Consider the following 15,595-nt stretch of genomic DNA (forward strand, 5'->3'; position numbering starts at 1 on the left):
GCCAGGGGAAGCATTTGACAGCTGGGATACAAACAGTAGATTCTGGGGGTATTTTTAGCCTTGATTTTTTTTTAACAGAATGGTAGAGAGCAGACAGAAACACAGGAAGAGAGTGCGAGGGAATGATATGCAGGAAATGGTCCAGGGTGGACTCGACCCCAGGGCCCCCTGCCCCCATGGGTTCCCCAATCAACCAGGTGAGCTACAGTGGCACCCTGAAGACTTGTTTTTATAGAATTTTTCAACTGCCTACTCCTTTAATCAGCTGAATATAATCATACCAAAAATGCAGCACAAGGCAGGCACATCAGACTTTTATTTTATTTTTATATATATATATATATATATATATATATATATATATATATATATATATATATATATATATATATATATATATATATATATATATATATATATATATATATATTTATATATTAGGGGTGCAACGATACACAAAATTCACGGTTCGGTTCGATACTTTGGTGTCACGGTTCGATATTTTTTCGATACAAAAAAAATGTTCATGCCTTTTTAATTTGTCATTTATTAAAATTATAAATATATATTTTAACTCAAAAGTACAGTTTTTAAATTTAACCCTAACCCTTGTGCGTGTTTTTTATTTTGACAGCGAATGCGCACCTGCGGACCACTTATGTGCAGCCCTGGTTATTTAGCTCGTCATATTGCAGCCACAGAAATTATTTTGTCCATGAAACCCTAAAGCTGCACTTTCTTTTTGCCTTATAGTCTGATTTGTCATAACTTCTCCTGCTGCTTTTACACGCGCACTCACATAAGCTCAGCGATTCTCTGCGCGATCAACCTCTCACATGTTTAAGCTGCAGGAGATTTCACTTGTCATGTTTGCATAGTAAGCTAACGATTAATAAGACAATGTCAGAGGAATTGGTGCACAAATTATCATCACTCACCAATCAGTACTGTCGCTCTCTATACACAGTTCGCACGATTGCAAAGTGAAAGCAAAAAAACAAGCGCAAATTCAAACGTGACTTCAATATGTCACATATTGACAGTGGCTCACCGATGCCAATGACATAATTACCCAGCTACATTTCTGAAAGAATGCAAAAGCATTGACATATATTTTTCCTACAATAGCCCGACGGGCAGGGAAGAGATAGATTTTGGTAGCCCGACTGAAAAAATCGCTAGCTCCGGGACGTCGGGCTAGCGATATTGCAAGCCCTGTATCTGATTGAGGAATCACTCATCTTTGGAAAAGAGAGTTTATTACAGAGAAATGGCTCTTTCCAAAATAAAAGCTATACTATCCGCTTCTTCTGGGCTATATTCTCAGCAGCATAAGGAGAATCATGTGCTAACAGCTGTCTAAATGACTCGGCTAAAGTTAGTAGCATGCTTGTTGTTTTTGTCTTTGCACTAGGATGATGTCGGCGTAAATGTGCAGTCATATTCGTTGTGTTCCCACTAGTGCTTTCAGGTTAATCTCGTTGAAATGACCTTAACGCCACAACACGGCAAATCTCCGTTAACGAGCTACCGCCGATCGCTCCGTGCATGGGGCTAGACGGCCAACACATTAACGAGCTAACTGCGCTAACACACTAGTTCACACCAATGTAATTGAGCATTGCATGGCACATCCAACATACTGTTTTACTTTAGTCCATGACTCGCTTACCTTCAGGGTCATACGTCACATGAAAACCAAAATAATTCCAAACGCCAGATCTGAATGAGAGTGGGGGAGGTCCATGTTGCTGAGAGGTTAACTTCTGTCTCGCTAGCTTGCCCTGCGCTCTTCCTCCTGACTATGCTGTCTGTGTTGAGCGCTCAGTGGATCTGCGCTCGACAGTGCAGCCTAGGCGGAGTAGTCGAACACAGATTCACTGAGCGCTCAACACAGACAGCATCGTCAGAAGGAAAATTGATAAAATAAATTACAAATGTTGTATTGTTCGATACATATGCGTACCGAACCGAAAGCACTGTATCGAACGGTTCAATATCGATACGAATATCGTTGCACCCCTAATATATATATATATATATATATATATATATATATATATATATATATATATATATATATATAATATATATATATATATATATATATATGAAAACTCTTCAGATCAGCCAGTACAGTTTCAACAAATTCAAATCTATACTAAACTTTATTTTAAAGTCATTTAAAGAATATAAAAACAACACGCAGAGACCACCAAAAGACGAGCGAAATTCGTAGATACTTTGTAAGTTCAGCAGAATAAAGTAAACAGAGATTGTTTTGTGAACACAGACACTGATTTAGCATCAGAATGTATCTGTGTATGTACCATTTTACCCCCTCTCTTCAAAACCACAGACGTTCTTCTGTACTGGAGACTGTTTGCATACACGGAGGCAATTTTCCCCCATTCATATTTGTAAATCTTATCCTTTAGTGCTCTTTTTTCACAGATTTATCAGTGAGTTCTCTCTCAAATGTTCTCATAAGTTACAATAAGGACAAATTAAATTAAAACTGTCATTCCAGATAACATAATAGCTATCTTGTGCAGATAATACAGGTTTGCCTTTTCTGTTTGCTCTTTGGTGAGCCTCAGACACAGAACATTTACATGCCGCTGGCCAGAAACATTAGAGGATAATTAGGGGTTACATATCCAGGGATTTTTCCAGGCTGAGAATTAGTCTTTGGGAGTAGACTACTCGAAAAAATATATAGTTTATATATGAATAAATAAAAGCATAATTAAAAAACTAGTAATCATTTTGCCCTTACTGTCCTTTGGCTCTGACTAACACCTCTTTAATGGTGCAGGGAAAAGCCCCAGCATCTCTAATGGCATCATCTTACAATACATATCTTCCACTACGTATTTCAACTATGATGCAGCTCTAAGTTGCAATTAATATTTTATATCTAATCTCAATGTGGCTATCAGTCAGTTGTGGCATAATTAATAAAGTGTTCCAGGAAGACTGCAAATATTGTAGGCATGTATATATGGGCTTTGGGGTACATTAGGACTTCAGAAAGAGTGCACAGGGATGGAGTGGGGTCATTGTGAGGTCAGGACAGAGGAGATAGAGTCTCATTTCGCTGCTATGAGCACAACTGCCGCTCTGCTAAGGCTCTGCTTTATGGGTTGTGGGAACTGTAGCGGGTTTATATAATTTTATGAGCTCTAATGCCAACTGTGTTGACAGCTAGATAATCCAAAAAATCTATAAATGCAACGCTGACCAACTGCCTGTCACAGATAACCAGGAAGTGGTTGGAGAAACATGTCACTGACTCACTTACAGATTGAGTGTCCAGCCGGCTGACTGACTAGCTAATTAAAGTAATGTCTTACAAACCAACCGGTGCACTGACTACACAGACACACACAAAGCCGCTGTCTTTTGACAGAGGAAGGGCTGTCATGCAGGCAGATGGGTGAGACATCTAAGAATAGATAAAAGGAGGGACAGCATTCTGGGAACACACACACACACTCACACACACACACAGACAAAGTGTGACGAATGTCTGGCAGATAAGTTACACGTGCCTCATGCTGCCATAAACACACAATACCACAGCTCCTCACATACACTCACACACACGCTGGCTTTGATGTTCAACAGCATAATTTCTCAGCTCTTTCATATTGCCACATATGGTAATTCACTTCTTGGCATTGGCCACTTCAAAGCTATGTAAACCACCTTCTTACAAACCATCTCCCCTGACCGGCTAATTCCATTTCCTGCACATCATGGCTGATTCCACGAAGCAGAAAATTCACAGATTAATCATAGCCTCATCCAATAAGGTCAAAGGTCCAAACAACCCAAGACACGCCACGTTAACCGCCGTGCCAATCTGCCTTTGTCGTGTTGATAGAACAAGGCAGATTTATTTGGCGTAATTAAATATACCAGACTGTATTCTTCCAGTCCAAACATACGACCGACATAATGCGGTGGATTAGAAATACAATAAAGAAACAAACTGTTCTAACTTCAGATGTGACAAAAGAACATCATGCTAAGGAATAAGTGAAATTCCAGCAAAGAGTACCATATACACAGTATAAGTTGTTCATTAACTAAAAAAAAGAAAAAGAAAAAGAAAAAAAATGGCAGGTTTTCTAACCATCTGGCATTTCATTTCCACATTCTTCTTCTCTGAAATACTCGGTGCACAGTAGCAAACAGTGGCTGAGTAACATGAGCCAAATTCTCTGCTTTGCAAACAAAAATAATCCAACTAGGGATTCCAGTGAGGCCATTTACAGTTTATGAGCACTGAATACAGCTACTGGAAGCAGCTATAAAGGGACAGGGTGGACAAGGTCATTATTTGGTTCATCTTTTGTCATTCCACTTTCCTCCCAGAACTTTTACTCTCAATTCCGGTGTAATATTCCAATATACTCGGTATATATTAATCTCTATACAGAGAAATCTGCATTTCTATATATGTAGAATATCTAGGCCAGAGTTTGGGTAAATCTTCTGGTTTCTAGTTGCATTACTCAATCAAGTTTGAGCCAAGTGTCTGATAATCATCATAAAAGAGCAATCACACTTGCCAAAATTTCATCTCACACCAACAACTATCTGTTGATGAATGACAGGTTTTAAGGGTATCGGCATTTATAAAACACAAGATAACCTTACAAGTACTCGTCAGTTGTTCCTGTTGTATAAACTAACTGTATTAGTATATTAACCAGATGAAAACAGGGTAACTAATGCCTAATAACCTAATAAAAACACAGTTAAATTGTTCCCATTTCTTTTTACGTAAAAAAATGTTGCATTTTTAAATTAAACAATCGCCAGCTCCTTGGACTACACCACCTTATTTTGGTGTAGTATGGCAGACCACAGGTCATTACTTAATGAGAGTAGGAACTCCTTATTTTTGGCAAAAATTATGATCAGAATTACTCACAGGCTATGGAAAATTGTGTATTTACTAAACTAAACTGTCTCACATTTAAATTGTTGGGATCTTATCACCTTTGCCAAGACAACAGCCAGCTGCTGTGCATCACTTAAAGCAGGCCAGTTCAATGGGTCCTGAGAGATCTGGAGACAAAAAGCAGCAAGTACCGGTAGTAGTTCTTCCACAGGTTCTTCTATGGAAACTGCTGGGTTTTACCTATCGAAGTCATCTCAGCTAGAGCTGAACCTAACAGCGAGCAAGTTGGTCAATTACACGGGCCTAGAGAAGAGTCAGAAACTGCTGGTCCCTAGGGGAAACGTTTATTCTCTGACCAGTTGTTGCTAGGTTAAACTGGTCCAAAAAAAATGGTGATAACATCAAAAACCTCCCTGAGCTTTCTTTAGTCGCAATCAGATTATCACATTCACCTTTAGTTTCCACAGAAGACACCACTGCATCTGTAAACCCTCACTAACTGCAGTAGTGAAACCAAAAAAAATCGGCGACGAAAAAGGGAAACCTTCAAAGTAAAAGTTAATCACTGCTATCTAGGAGCAACCAAAGCAAACGTAAGAAGGTTTTGGGTGCACCACTTTCACCCAGCGAGAGCAAGCAACCTCCCGCAAACACTCCCCAACCAATCTTTCCCTCGCAACCATTGGTTACCATGGGGTAATTGTTTTCATAATCACTGGAAGCCAAAAGTGTGACTTAAAATAGTTCCGATCAAGCTCTGAACTGTTTTACAGAACAATAAATCTCAAATACTGACTCTTCCTCACAGGCACAAAATGTCTGGAGAAACACCATTTTTAAAAAAAGTACTACTTATGAACATTTGACTCGCTATATTTGACTCAGTTAAGTGCAATAAAATGGATCCATGTCGAGCAAATAATCAAACACCACCACTTCCTTGACTATCACATAATAATAACACAACTTCTGCCAACTAAGACTTCTGCTGGCTGAACACGATTCTTCACATGACGTCATCCTTTCCTCCGGAGTCCATAAAGCAGACGAGGGTTTGATATGTTCAGTGTACCAAACCCATCAATGTTCCGGTTTACTGCTGCATTTTCTACTGAGGCAACACTTTTATCACAACAAACTACTCCTGCAGTCATAAAATTGGAAAAAGGCAAGCCAGCTGCGGCACTCCCCAGGAAACACAATCTCCTGGAAACCTCACTTAACCAAAGATGGTTTCCCCTCGGAACAGAGACTCCGTAAATGATGACACAATAAACACAAAGGAGTTGTGAGTCTCTGTTGTCTTTGCCTTACACTGTTTAAAAAGATCATGCACACTCCAAACAACAACAACAACAAAATGGGTAATTATCATCTGTCGAATGGATTGTAATAGGATTATTATAATGTACCAGCACTTTTTAAAATGAGATGAATTGCATTCCTCAAAAAAAAAAAAAAGGAATGGTTTATTCAACTGTAATGTGTTTACATGGGGAATATTTAATCTGACTGGGTCATTAATTACTGGGGCAATAAAAGGCTTACAGTAATTATCCTGCACCCCCACCCTCCACCCAGGTTTAAAAAGAAATAATTTATCAAATGCAGCCATAATTTTTAATTTACAGTTTTTATTCTTTGTGTTGACGAAGACCAAATGTGATTTACAACTTTAAAATGAATGAATTTCAATAGGAGGGGATGTCTCACCGTGGAAACCAAGAAAAAGAAGTGGCAATCGGTGTGTTTTCACCCAAAAACATGATATTTTTCTAATCAGAGTAGATTTTATTCCCTTAACTGATCAAAGTAGGTTTTATTGACCAAGCTGTTTTGTGACCTTCAATCTAACCAAGTAGTTTTTAATCCCTAAACAGAGTCATTTTTACTTGATGATTAAAATCTACGAGTCAAAGTGAGGTCGACAGTGCAAGTTGCAAAATGACTCACTCAACCTCTCCTGCAAACCCTCCCACATTCAAAATGTGAACGCCATCGACATCTGAAAGTGAAAAATATTAATTTCATGACACAAATCAGTACATACGAGCACAGAGTCACCAGATTAGAGGTCGTGACCCTTTCTTATCAATTTTCCCAAGCAAAGATTTAATAGTGCTGATGGTAAAAATTATACTTCACTTTATCACACTGCCCCAAATCAGACACAAACAAGTTAGTCGAACACAAACAAGCTGAAATGATTGATTTGACCCCCAACTACAGATCATTTCCAGCAGACACATAAACACAAAGCCTAGACAGAAAGACAGACAGATAGACTGTGTGAACGTGTGGACTTGGGATCTGGCCAGTTTTCACTATCAACTGCAGCTGCCAGTCACACTGGGGTGTCAGGATGCTGCTGGCATTCACGCACGCACGCACGCACACACGCACGCAAACACACACCACAAATCAATACAGCTTCACTCCCTCCCCCTCCTCCACACTGTTCCAGCACCACAGGGACATGCACACATTGTTGTGTATGTAAAATTGTTTTTATCCCTCACTGATGGGGCTAAAATGCCCTGGCTTTTGTGCGCATATCAGTGCTGGGGCTGTCAACAGCAGCATGGTGAGCACAGCCTGGGACAAGGCAGGGTTATCATAACTATGACATGTGAGAATTTAGCTTTTCAGCTATGAGCTGAAGTATGCACCACTCAGTGTGTGTTTATGTTTACAAGATTTAGCTAGCATGGGTGTAATTCTTGCAGCAGCTTTAGCCTTTAACGTGTAACTTAAGCACGAGGAGAGTGAAGTATAGGCGCAAAGACATAATAAATGCACAAACATATCCTTCTCGAACCAGTATCCTTCCCCAGCATCCTCCCAGCTATCCCACTCACCGATACGACGTCTGTTTTCTGAACGCCAGTCCCCTTAATTTCTCCTCCAGAGTCTCTTGCTCCATGTCAGGCAGGCTACTGAACGTGTCGCTGCAGCAGCCCACGGCAGCCTCCTCCGAGCCGGCTCCGGACTCCGAGTCACCCCCGTCAGCTCCGAGAGAGGCCGGGCGCCCGCTTAAGCCCCCCGCCGCCGGGCTGGTGCGATCCTTCGCTTGGGGGTCCATGCTGGTCGCTCCTCGCGGTGTCACGCCGCGCTGGACCCCCTCTCCTCCGGGTACTGAGAGGACGCGGATGCCGGCGGTGAAAAGGAGAGTCTAACTACTCCGGCGTGATAATAAATTTAAAAAAAAAACGTAACGCTGAGAGCGGCTGTGTGGGCTTTGACCGCTGACCGCCTTTATATACTGCAGCCGAGCACGGCAGCACGCGCAGCCGCCTGGACAGCAGAACAAACTGCACTCACGAGCCCCCTGACCAACTGGCAGTGAGCTACGTCAAGCTACGCACGCCAGGTAGGAAGTGGGAAAACTTGTCTTCAAAATAAAAGCCCCCAAACTTTTTTTTAAACGAAACATTTTTATGTGACATTTGATATTTTAAAAAAATAATATTATAATAATTCATTAAAAAATTAACCATCGTCTTTTTATGTCATAAAATAGTTATTTATACATAGAGCAGTAAGGTTTTTTGCTTGTTTGTTTTTTTTTACTATAGTTTTGTGCCCGCCTTTTTTTTAAATTAGAGGTTTAAACTAGGTTTCCTTTCGCTTTCTTCTCCTACTTTTTTAATTTTGGACCAGTGTCCCCTTAAATAAGCCCGAAAATACCTAATAAGTACATTTTACAACAAATGACAAACACAAAAATATTCTGAATTTTTTTTTTTTTAAATGTGAGTTCTTGCACAAATTATAATTATGATTTAGAATCAATCCCTGCACTTATACTTTTTTACACATTAAGAAGCTCCATATTCCCATGCATTTTTTTACCACAAGTTAAAGGCAGATTTAAAATTTCAGATGACATAATTGTTTTTAAAGCTCAAAATCTTTAAAACTACTATATTATAACTAATATTAGTGATTTATTTACAGTTTCTTCTTTAACATCAAATCCATTGAAACGTTAAGTACATATTTGATATTAAATGGCTTCCACGAGGTTCCTCATAGCCACAACTAACCAATTAATTTAAAAAACAAAACATTTATTTCGAAATACTCACACGGAAGTTATGTGTTTTATTGTTTGCGATATGACACAGGTTTAAAAACTGCAAAAGCGCGAGCTAATGTGAGGGCGGTGACAGTAAACACGTTCAGTGTGTGCAGATCTTGGCTGACTCCGACATCTATCCATCCATCCGTCCTTTATCCATCCACATGGCTCATGGGGTGAGCAGCGTGGCATTGTGGGATACTCCCTCTCCTCCTGCTGCTCTCTTTTCTGCAGCATCATCAGTGAGAAAGTAGGCCAGAGCGTAAGCATACATGCATCAGCACATTCAGACTGCTAGTATCTCATGCTCAGTCTAGTCACACACATACACACATTCCATGATGTCAACATGCTGCCCTTCCCTCTTCATCATGCTTCTTTGCTTCCTACACGTTGCTGTCAGTCTCCCTGTGAAACATCAGGCCACATCTGTCCCTTTTCACTCCACTGCACCGGACCATCAGGGAAATTACTGCTGAGTTTAAACAACCTTTTTTTCATGTGTGCATGAAAAAAAAAATCTGTCACTGTATATAAACCTGATCTCTCCGGTTCATACTGTTATAGTGTTCGCTTAGTGCATAATAGGCTGTCAACCTAAGGAAGAGACAAGAAGATGAAAGAGCAATGAACACTACACGAAAACTAATAGCACTATTAACCACAGGTGGCACGGACCAGTAATTGATATGCAAGCCACATGACTGTACAGCTAAACTAATGACTACAGGTAATAAGCTTCATTAACATTAGTCTAATCATATAAGAGTTACTAATTTTATCTACAATACTGCAGCCATACTGTCCAAAAAGCCTTACAAAAATTAAAAAGAACAAATAACTGCTTAATGGTAACCCAAAAAATAACCAGTGATGGGCACAAATGGGCAAACTGAATTATGCTGAAACTTAAACACACTAGTATTAGTTAAGATTTATATAAATCTTGGGTGATCATGGTTCAGGGGGTTGGGAGCTTAGCTTGTGACCAGAAGGTTGCCGATTCGATCCCCAGCTCTGTCTGTCTTGGTTGTTGTGTCCTTGGGCAATACACTTCAGAGGGGCCGATGGCGCGATATGGCAGCCTCGCTTCTGTCAGTCTGCCCCAACTGTGGCTACAACTGTAGCTGCCTCCACCAGTGTGTGAATGAATAGTGGAATTGTAATTTAAAGCGCTTTATAAATCCAATCTTTTATATATAATTTTTGACCTGCCAAATTGCATTTAATAGCTATTTTATATTTTCTTTTAAAAAAAACAGCAACATATAAGCAATTGCTTTTCCCTGAACCCTTTCTGTCTGAAATATAACGGGGTTATTTTTTATTTAGTTGTTTATTTTATTTATCTATTAGTATTTTTCATTGTTTTTGGAAAATACTGCTTGTTTTGCTATGATCAGACAGAAATAAAATTAATGAAATGAATTCACTAGAGAAAATGTCAAAAAGAGTTCCACAGACTCTGTCATATTGGATAAAAGGTCTCCTGAACTTTGATACCAAGTACCAAAAGTACCAAGTTTGAGATCAGGTTGAAATCACTTCTAACCATTCACTTTATCGGATGAAACAGCGAGACTTGAGCGCCAGCTATCACGACTCAACCAGCCATTACTTGTTCAGTTAGTCTTTTACCCTAATACCCGGTTTCTGAGGTGGCCAGAAATCTCATTTCATGGAAGAATCTCTGTGTGAGCAGATTTTTTTAAACTTTATGTCTTTATAATGTCTACAATACCAGAGTGCAGACTAATAACAAAAGAAAATATCCCTCACAAATCCAGTATATATGTGTAAGACTTCTAGTTTTAAATACTCGTATCGAGACCTTTGAGCGGTGTTCTCGGTACCTCCAGCTCTTTGGCTGCAGATATGTCTTTCAAACAAAACCCTCAGTTGATAAATGAGAAACTACAAAAGTGGCTTGTTTACCGATCGAGTTCAGTCAGCAGTGAGTCTGTTTCTCTGGACTGTGTCTGTCTGATTTCCAGGGAAATCCTTAGAAATGAATGCTGCTGTGTGAAACGCATAAATCAGTGCTGCACTAAACTTTAAAGAAAACAGAAGAAGCTAAATCCTGCTAAATCCAGTCAGGACGGTCAGGTTTGTGGGATGTCTCGTTTTCAGCAACAGAAACTGTCAGTCTGCAGTTCTAGAGCCAAAAATTGCCTCCATCAAAACTATATCACAACACGAGTCAGCATATTCACATACTTTTTACCATTTTAACATGCATGACATCACTGTGATTCAGTAACTGTACATTTTGACCTGTGCACAAGCACCAATTACTGCATCTCCTCAAATGAGGTTCTCCTAAAGTGAGTCAATCCCCAATCTCCTCCATAAAAACAGTTCAGTGGGTGAGTTTGATTGGCATGTGTCATGGGCAGCTGTAGCATAATGGTGGTGTTGGTGCTTGTTACTAAGCAACAATTATTATGTAGGTCTGTCTGCCTGTTGCAAACGTACAGTTTATGAATGAAGCTTGCTAACAAAGTTCGCAGGATTTAGCCAATAACTTAGCATTCCATGCTCTCCACCTTGAGTTCAAAATATTTACACTGGAACTAATAAAGTGCTAGTTTCAAATTCAATGAGTGATGTCACAGTAGCTATTTCCATTTTGCATACAGTCTATAGCACTGACTCAATTGATTCTGTGAGCGTCATTCATCTAGTTACACAAACTTTATACATGACTCTGGTGCCTGGATGCATAATGGAAGAGCCTGGGACTGATCCACTAACATCTCCATACCTGTACCTTCTGAAACCATGCTGCTTAAAATGAATGGCCTGATCAGACAGGTGATGACAATAACAAACAAAACCTCCATCCATCCATTTTCTTCCACTTATCCAGGGCTGGGTCGCGGGGGCAGCAGCCCAAGCAGAGAAGCCCAGACCTCCCTCTCCCCAGCCACCTCCTCCAGTTTATCCGGGGGAACACCAAGGCGTTCCCAGGCCAGCCGAGAGATATAATCTCTCCAGTGTGTCCTGGGTCTGCCCCGGGGCCTCCTCCCGGTGGGACATGCCCGGAAAACCTCACCCAGGAAGCGCCCAGGAGGCATCCTTATCAAATGCCCGAACCACCTCAACTGGCTCCTTTCGATGTGGAGGAGCAGCGGCTCTACTCTGAGCCCCTCCCGAATGGCTGAACTTCTCACCCTATCTCTAAGGGAGAGGCCAGCCACCCTTCGGAGGAAACCCATTTCTGCCGCTTGTATCCGCGATCTCGTTCTTTCAGTCACTACCCAAAGCTCGTGACCATAGGTAAGGGTAGGGGCGTAGATCGACCGGTAAATTGAGAGCTTCCTTTTTACACTCAGCTCCCTCTTCACCACAACAGACCAGTACAGCGTCCGCATCACTGCAGCCGCTGCACCAATCCGTCTGTCGATCTCCCGCTCCCTTCTCCCATCACTTGTGAACAAGACCCCGAGATACTTAAACTCCTCCACTTGGGGCAGCGTCTCGTCCCTGACCCAGAATGGGCACTCCACCCTTTTCCGGCTGAGGACCATGGCCTCACATTTGGAGGTGCTGATTCTCATTCCCAACGCCCCACCGTCGGGCACAGCCCGAAAAAGGGACATGGGCCCATCTTCCTGCAGGCCCAGCACCCACAGGAGGCACCGTAGGGGTCGGGTGCATCGTGAGTCGGGTGGCAGCCAAGAGCGGAGGTCCTGGCAGACCGATTCCCGGCTACCAAGACAAGTCAAAAAAAACCTTCAAAGTAAAATGAGAATTAACCGAGGGAGTCGTGATACAGATGCATGTTCCTAATACCTTACAGGAAGTAAGAAACAGTAAATGGTCTAGCACCTTTCTGCTTCAAGTTTCATTTCCACACAGTGCTTTTATCCATGCTTGAGTGGTTTCTAACAGTCATACAGATTCGTCACCTAGCAGAAGGATGTCTCAGTACATGGGCCGAGGAGTCAGGAATCGAGGAACCTTCTAATTTGTTGATGATAACTCTACCACCTGAGCCACAGCCACTTGTGAGACAAGGAGGTAAGTATGAGACAAGTAAAGATGAGAGAGAGGGAAACACTGAAGGAACTGAACACACAAGAAATAAACTCAAATAGAAACTGAAGTTAAATAAAGGCCAAAGAAACGAGCATTAGAATAGAAAACCACCCAAACAGGCATCTAAAACTCCATAAATTTAATAATAAAAAGCAGAACTTAAAGAAACATGACCAAAGGTATCAATAAATGCTGATTTACATAGTACCTGATAATTAGGACTCAGAGTTTTGACATACTAATCTGCATATTAAAAGAACCTGCCTATTATTGTGAAGGCCTGGACACGGAAATCCGGGCGTGTCTTGAGGCACAGTAACAACAGATCCTTTGGGCCAGACGGGTCGTGGAGTTTGTTCCACTGCATCCTGTGAATGCTCAGTTGGATTGGTATCTGGGGAGTTTGAGTCGAGATGAATGCCCTGAGAGGTTTTGGGGTTTAGTGCACTGTCCTCCTGGGAGAATGCCGCTGCTATGTATAGGTGTGCTTTGTGTGCAACAATGCCAAGATGGGTGGGTACGTATAAAATTAACCTCAGCATGAATGTCGGGGCCTAAGGTATCCCAACAGATGACCGGTGTTACTGAGAGCTGCTATCATTGTCAGTGGTTGTAATGTTGATCACTTGTTTGGGGGTTTTCCCCTCTGTGCAGGGTTTGGCTTTCACGCAACACTCCAGGAGTGAAATTCACTTTTAAACTTGATGAGCGTTCTCCCATCAGGACTTGAAGGCAAAAACAATGCAGCAGCTTTCTCTGTGAGCCCCGATGAAAGGATTTTCATCCATAATTAACGAGTAGAGCGGCTGGAAACTTCTGCAATACTGAATCAAAGTGTGAAATCAGACCGCAGCTCCTTGTAGTTTGCACTAACTCTCTGCCACTAGCGTTTCATCAGATACCGTATTTCTGAGTCTGCTCTGATGTTTATATTGGTTTTATGGCAGCATGATTCACCATTGGTGGAGTGTTTAGTGGGATTCATTGTGGCTGCGTTGCTGTGAGACTAGAATGGAATGAGGCTGTGGGACTGCGTATTGTCTTGGAACTGTCAGAGCAATTCGCACTACTCATTATGAGACACTGCCGCTAATCTATTTCAGGATCTTTGTCATGATGGAGAAGATAAAATCTCCCCTATTGGCCAGCGTGTTAACCACAAGGCTCATTTGTGTCCTAATAGAGTTTGTGTCTAACGTAAATCAAAACACACTTTGAAGCTTTGACATTAGCAAGAAATTATGGTCACCAGCTTAGTTTTAATGTCTTTAATGTAGTCAAAGGAGCTTGCAAAGATATTGATATTACATAACCTACAGTTTATGCTGTTTTTTTTTTTAAATACAAACAAATGACCGCAAAAGATTAATGGAAACAAACAACAAAAGCTCATTTGTGCAGTCATAGCTGTGACAGTTTGGGTTTTATTAGCACTGCATCTTTACTGAGTGAGAAAATAATTCACAGGAATTAGCAAACATAAAAATTAAAATTTAAAAATTAAAGGCTGTTTTAAGCTTTAGCATTAAATGAATGTCTTTTCCCACAGACCTTCATGGATCTGTGTTGATCAAGTTCATTTTAAACTAATAACCTTTACTTAATAGAGTAAAGCCCTTGATTTTATACATAATATTTGTGGGGGTTTTTTCCAGATTGTGCCAAACTGATTTCGACTTTTTGAGACTTTTAGAGACTTTTAGAGAGTGAAATATCCATATTGGTACATAAGCCAGAATTCTTCATGTAGTCGGCTACAGAGGTTTTAGGACAAGGCTAAATTGACCCGCAGACAAGCTGCTGCTTGTTTGTGGGTCGATCAGCCTTCAGTTTTATCTTCACTAACTGAAAAGCTGCTCTGCTGGTTTGAGGTCAGGTCACTAATTTGTCAGTTGAAGAATATCTCATTTCTTTGCCCCGTGAAACTCTTGGGTTGTTTTTGCAGTTTGCTTCAGGTCATTGTCCATTTGCACTGTGAAACTGCAGCCAATCGGTTTGCAGGGTTTGACTGAATTTGAGCAGCGAGTACAGCCCTGTACACCCCACAGTTCAAGATGTTGCTGCTATCAGCTATCGCATCATCAATAAACTCTAACAACCTATCTTCGCTGGCATCCATATACACTCCGCCATGTTTGACAGATGATGTGCTTCAGATCACGAGCTTTTCTCCACCCATCATTCTGCTACACGTTCATCTTAGCTTCATCTGTTCAAAGGATGCTTTTATTGGGTTTTTTCCAGCTCTTGTAGATGGTTTCTTTTAAAGTCTGACCTTCTTGTTCTTGAGTCTAACCAGTGGTTTGCACCTTGTTGTAAACGCTCACACCTACCTCCTTGAGCGTGTTTCTGACTTGGTTATATTGATTTGTAAAGTTAGTTTCCTTAACCATAAATATTTCTTGCATCGTGCACTTTTCTTCTGTTGTCTTTTGCTGTTGCTGAGATGCCCAGTTGTTTTGAATGAACCAGATTGCTGCTTGATTGTTTGGCTACTCCTTCAGGCTCCTTCATGTGCACTGACATCTTGTTGGACCTCATGTTTAAAATATAACAAT

General features: G+C 40.9%; 1 protein-coding gene across 4 annotated transcripts in view; it reads right to left on the minus strand.

Annotated features, from left to right (window-relative positions):
* Nucleotides 1–8,238, minus strand: part of LOC146554792 (diacylglycerol kinase iota-like) — a 91,200-nt gene extending 82,962 nt beyond the window's left edge. For all 4 annotated transcript variants that reach the window (XM_085251398.1, XM_085251397.1, XM_085251395.1 and 1 more), the window contains exon 1: nucleotides 7,774–8,238. In XM_085251398.1, the coding sequence (XP_085107524.1) occupies nucleotides 7,774–7,997 (224 nt within the window). In that variant the 5' untranslated portion in view covers nucleotides 7,998–8,238. The remainder of the gene's footprint in view (nucleotides 1–7,773) is intronic.
* Between the last annotated feature and the right edge of the window lie 7,357 nt (nucleotides 8,239–15,595).

Source organism: Mchenga conophoros, linkage group LG17 (genome assembly GCF_057382185.1).
Source record: "Mchenga conophoros isolate Kocher_MC1m ecotype Shallow Benthic linkage group LG17, M_conophoros_male_GT1.1, whole genome shotgun sequence".
NCBI lineage: Eukaryota > Metazoa > Chordata > Actinopteri > Cichliformes > Cichlidae > Mchenga > Mchenga conophoros.